Below are 6,000 nucleotides of genomic sequence, written 5' to 3' on the forward strand. Positions count from 1 at the left end.
CCTCTCCACATCTATCCTGATGTGTACACTGGACTGCGACACCAACAATGGGGAGTGGGGAAGCTGCCCATACTAAGAGACCCAGCCAGGCAACAGCAGTGACAAACTCCTCTATCTTAACAAAAAGAGCACTGGCTTCCAGGTCAGCTAGCTGAGATTATGACTCGGGTTTGAGCTTTTTGCTTAGTGTGTATGCGTGACCTTGAGCAAGTAATTTAACCTCCCTGAGCTCCAGATCCTATATGTACATGAACAAGTGGGTAGTTTTAAAATGCATAAATAGTGGAAAGACAATAATGCTCAAATTGAAAAACAGAAATCATTCATAAGAAAAGAGGCTCAGTTTCTGCAGTAAGAATGCTTTGCAAATGTAGCAGCAAATACGGATGGGGACTAAATTGTACCCCCACTCTGCTGAAGACTTAGTGGGTGACGTTTGACAACTACTCTTCCTCGGTCTCCTCATCTGAAACACAGAGATAACCATACTACATCGAATGGGACACGGATAAAAGTGACAGGGGCTTACTTTTTAGGAGCAAAATATTATGGAAGTTTCTAGCATACATATTTCTGTAGATATAACCATCACTTATCCTATTCATATAGCAAACTCAGAAATCCACATCTTACATGTGCTCCAGTTCCTTCTGTGTATCTTCCAGAGAAATACCCAGCAAGACACAGATGCCCCGTCCAATGGCACTTATCTGCTCTCCTCCAACTAGAAAGGAAACAGAAGGGAAACAAGACTCTGAACCAAACAGGTGCCATGAAGCACTTTCAAGTAACTATAGGAATGTTTAAACATCACATATACTTCTCATAACTTCTTTGGCAAAGTCAGTAGGTATTGAAAAAGGAAAGGAGTTACACAAATGCAGTTAGACAACCATAATTCATGTCCATTCTGATGTTATATCTGGAATGAATGAGTTGTGAAGTGAACAACCATTAAGCAAGATTTTAGGGCCATGTTTTCATCTGTCCTACCTTGGGCAAGACACCTGAAACTTTCTATGATGGAGTGTGCCCATCTGTAAAAAGAGAACAGAGATTTCCTCCCCAGGGAATCTGGCTCAGTTATGTTAATTCTCAGAAAGGAGATAGCTGCTTTTCTTGGAAATCAGCAGTGTGGTAACACAATACACAGGTGGCACAAAATGGAAAACATTTATGTCATAAAAACAAAGAGGTGACTTTTTTTTACTTACTGCAGAGAAGACAAATATATTATACAAAAAAACCACATGTATACATTAAGCTTCAAGTCAGCAAACTTCTATCATTTCCCAGTTTAGTACTAAAGTTACAGTCTAAGCAAATGATCTCCAAATCTTTATGAATCATGCACCTCATCTATTTAAAAAAAAAAAGCCTCTGAACACAGACTCCTATTGCAAACATATGTGTATGTATTTGCAGTCAAATGTATGCTCTGCTCCCGTTAGACAGTATCTCGGTGCCAGCACAGTACTTAGGCCAAGAGGCATCATTATGATGGTGAACCTAAACTCATATTTCAAATGTTGATCTTCATCACTTTCAATTTTTTTGGTCAACTTTTTGCCAAATCTCATTAGATTACTGGTGTTTTGTTACTTTATCATGTACTGATCTAATGTTCCAATCAGGAGAAAGATCAACTCTGCCATCTTCTTCTTGTTTGCTTCCGCTGGATAATAATATCTAAATATCCTAAATATACCTGACAAGGCAAAATAGGCTGGACCACAGTGCAATACTCCGTAAGCTAAGGAAAAAGTGAGACTCCCCCCTCTTCCGTCAGGTGTCTGACAAGGGACCACCTGACATTCAGACCCAAGAGGAGCACCAACATCAACCCATTCCTGAAATATCAGGAAAGCCTAATTTCTCTTATTTTTATGTTAAAAACACATAAATATTTTAATATTTTCTTGTGCTGCCTTTGTTATAACCGACTATGAGTGATTTACTGTCCTTTGAGCCACTGACTCAAAGAGAAATAATCCGTTTTGACACAACTAGTAAACAATCGGAGTTTGCATGGCTTTAGACAAAGTCTTTGGCTCTATCTGTTCTTTAAAGAAATCAATATTATTTTCTTACAATGTCAATATATTTCCTAAATGTTCCCCAAAGTATGTTTTAAAACCTTAAAAAATAATGATTATTTAGCTATATCCACCATTAAAGTAATGCATATACGTTATAGAAAATTTGGAAAATGCAGGAAACAGGAAGGAAAAAAGAACACCCAGGGACAAGCACTCTCATAGTTGAATGATTTCCTTTTGCTATTTCTCTATTCATAGATTTTACTTCATATATGTTTTCAACTACTGTAATAATATTGTATATAAATTTTTCTGTCTCATCGTTTCTTTTAACTTTGCATAAGGATTTTTCCATGTTCTAAGCTTTTCCTAAACATCTTCTAATAGTTGCATCCCATCAAGTGGAATAATTGCATTCCATCCAAAGGACTGACTAGCCATCCCATCTAGCTGGATACATGGCTTGTTTCAAAATTTTCATTCAATAAATAACACTGTGATGAAAATCTTTGTACACTAAAGCTTTTTTTTTTTAATACATTTTACTTTTCAGAGCAGTTTTAGGTTCACAGGAAAACTGAGCAGAAGGTACAGAGATTTCCCGTATACCCTCTGCCCCCCGACACGCACAGCCTCCCCCATTATCAACATCCCCCACCACAGGGGTACACCTGTTACAACTGATGAGCCTACACTCAGAGTCCAGAGTTTGCATTAGGGTTCCCTCTTGGTGGTGTACATCCACGGGTTCGGACCAATGTGTAATGACGCGCATCCACCACTACGGTATCGTACAGAGTAGTTTCACCGCCCGAAGAATCCTCTGTGCTCTGCCTATTCAGCCCTCTAAAGCTTTTCCTATAATTAGGATTATCTTCTCAGAGTAGAGTCTCAAAAGTAGAATCACTATTTGAAGTGATTCAAATCACTATTTGAAGATTTTCAGCATTTTTATATTGTATTAGTGTCTTAATAAGAAACAAATTATGCCCCAGAGTCTATACATGATGGTTGGCTCTCTTATTTTGGAGCAGTTTTCTCCCTCCTCCAGGGACAAGCAGAAGAATTAGGAAGTTCAAAGAGATCTTTTATTATAGACAAATTTCTATAATTTCCAAGAGAAAGGATTTCCAAGGAAAAAACCTGAGAATCACCATTTTAGACGACAGATCACAGGGCTGGAAAAGCCCTGAGATGTTTGGTCAACTTCTCCAAGTAGGAGTGGCATCACTCGACCTCTTCTTCTTCGAGAATTCACAACCTCCCAAATTAATGCATCAAACCCAACCATTTTCGCTCCTCTTCCCAACGTTCTGTGATTCTGTTCAGAATTTAGCTGCTGAAGCTGAGCGATGGGACATGGAGGTCACTGTACTACTCCATCTGTGTAACCAAATGATTATGTTTGAAATGTTCCATAATAAAGCTTTCAAAATCAGATTATCACAATAACCATAATAAGGCATCAAAATGTGCCTGAGCGATCTCATAAAATGAATCTGCCACATAATAAGATGTGACTCCTAATATTCTACTCTGTCCCAACCATAAAATAGGAAGTGACGTTTTAGAATCCCTGAAATAAAATGCCATTCACACAGTCACACTTCAGTGAAGCCAGCCACATTTTAAAGGAATCAGAAAATCTTTCCGTCACAATTCAACTAGAAGGCCTGGCTAACTCGAAGGTCCCTCCAGCACTGAGAGACAATTCCATTTTATTAACACCCAAATTATTAACACCTTCCCACAATTAACACTCATCTGTTTTTTTTTGAGGAAGATTAGCCCTGAGCTAACTGCTGCCAATCCTCCTCCTTTTGCTGAGGAAGACTGGCCCTGAACTAACATCGTGCCCATCTTTCTCTACTTTATGTGGGACACCTGCCACAGCATGGTTTGCCAAGCGGTGCCATGTCAGCAGCCGGGAACCGAACCGGCGAACCAGGCCGCCAAAGCAGAACGTGCGAACTTAACCGCTGCCCACCGGGCAGCCCAACATTCATCTTTTTTAATACACAGGTTGGTCGGTTGGTTTTTAACTAAAAGCATGCAATTTCAATAGTAAACTAAAATCACTCAAACACCATTCAGCAAATCTCACAGACTATATGTTTTCAATATTCCATATCAGCAGGATGGAGAGTTCAGGAGAAAGAAAATCAAAACTTAAATTCTCGAAAGTTTACTCACTGTTGATGATGACCACATAGAGCAGACTACTAGATTATTCTCAAAAAAGCAAAAAACCTTTTCATCTATGAATTTTCCCAGTTCTAGTGAATTTAAATATTAAGTGAAATGCTAAAAATCTTTGTTTTAAAATTCTATAAATCCCAGCGCTATTCTAGTCTCTATTACTCCAGGACCATATCCAAAACCAGTTATCAGAACACCTCAGAAATCACTGAAAAGTAGAATCTCAGATCTAAATATACGGTTTTGCTGGGTTTGGTTGTTTCTTTAGGGGATTTGGTTGTTTCTTTAGGGGATTTTGTTTTTAGATTTATACTTTTGTGGACAGAAAGAACACATATTTGGTGTAGACTGGCTTGAAGCAAAGGATTTCTGGAATTACCTCAACTAAAACAATATTATAATTCTGCCAATAAAAATAGAAAAGACTACAAGACAATCTAAAGTTTGTCATTTAAATGTTTTTTTAACATCTTTATTATCTTGGTTTGAGTTTTTAAAACGACTACATTATCTACATTAATCATCTAGACCCCTGATGTCCAAACCAGGCTGGAGTGACGAAGTGTTGACTAATCGTTGGGTGGCTAGGTCCACAAGAAATTGGTGAAGAGAGATAGCTGATCTTGAATTCTTTAGATTCTGACCCCATCCTGCAAGGTTCGGCGTGAGGAAGAGGGGTGTGCCGGGGCTGGGGACGTCCTGCATCTAGTCTGGGCGCTGGTCACGTGGGTGGACACAACTGTCAGAACTCATCCAAATGAACCACTCTTCACATCTGTACATTTCATTGGACGTCAATCTCCATAAAAATTGGGACATGCAGAAAATGGGCAAAAATGGGAAATTTAAAACAGAACGTTGGAAAGGGGGAGTTCTTGCTCCGGAAATGCTCCCTACATGTTGCTCGTGCAACATTCCAGGGAAGAACGGGCCACGGGGATGCTCGGAGATTCTGCCACCCTGTACTCTGGACAGAACAAATGACGATAATCATAGTAAGACGCGTTTATGAGGAACCCAAAGCGGAGATCCTAAAACCGGGACGCGCGGGGCCGGCCAGGCACGTGGACGGCGCGCTCCGGCCTCGGCGGCGCCCCGAGCCGGCCGTGGACTCGGGGCTGCGGGGGCCGAACTCGCGCAGGAGCCGCCGCGGCCGGAGAGGCCGCGGGACGGCGTGGGGGTACCTCCCGGGCGGCCGGGGACCGCCTAGCGCGGGGTCAGGGGCGGCTCCTCCCGGGCCCGGCCCCGCCCGACTGACCTGTGACGCTGGCCCGGGTGACGCGCTGCACCACGGCCTTCATGGCGGCGGCTGGGGCGAGCTGGGCGGCGCCGGGCTCCTTCCGGCTCGCGACACCGCGGGCGGCTCTGCGGCCGGCGCCCTCTGCGGGTGACACCAGGAAGCGCGCCCGGCGTCCCGTCGGCCCGCCCACGTCGGCCACGCCCACTCACGGGGTGGCCCCGCCCACGTGGGTCAAGCCCCCCCCTGCGGCCTCGCCGTAACCCCGCCCGCCCATGATAGGCCCCGCCCCCACCCTTGGTCCCACCCACAGCCGGGACCCGCCCGAACTCTGGGATCCAGCGAGCCCCGGCCCAGCCCCCAATCCGTGCCCAGATCCCAGTTTGGGTGCTGGTTTTTTCCACATGCCCGGTTTCAGTCAGTCATCCTTAAATTCCAGCCTTGTCCTGAATCCTGTGTTCCCCTATTCCTTTTTTCCACTCCTCTGGGGACAGATCCTCCCAAATTCTTCCTCCATCTTCTTGC

The 6,000-nt window shown here is 43.3% G+C and overlaps 1 protein-coding gene across 6 annotated transcripts in view; it reads right to left on the reverse strand.

Annotated features, from left to right (window-relative positions):
• The window catches only part of DTD1 (D-aminoacyl-tRNA deacylase 1), a 172,539-nt gene extending 166,858 nt beyond the window's left edge, over positions 1-5,681 (reverse strand). For 5 of the 6 annotated variants that reach the window (XR_011494539.1, XR_011494538.1, XR_011494537.1 and 2 more), the window contains exons 1-2: positions 5,497-5,654; positions 634-724 (exon numbers count right to left, since the gene is read on the reverse strand). Coding sequence is in view for 2 of the 6 variants with exons in the window: in XM_070485520.1 (XP_070341621.1) it covers positions 634-724; positions 5,497-5,539 (134 nt within the window). In the remaining 4 variants the exon portion in view is untranslated. Of the gene's footprint in view, positions 1-633; positions 725-5,496 lie in introns of all 6 variants that reach the window. The other variant, XM_044748305.2, reaches the window with a different exon arrangement.
• Between the last annotated feature and the right edge of the window lie 319 nt (positions 5,682-6,000).

The sequence above is a fragment of the Equus asinus genome, chromosome 15 (genome assembly GCF_041296235.1).
Source record: "Equus asinus isolate D_3611 breed Donkey chromosome 15, EquAss-T2T_v2, whole genome shotgun sequence".
Lineage (NCBI taxonomy): Eukaryota > Metazoa > Chordata > Mammalia > Perissodactyla > Equidae > Equus > Equus asinus.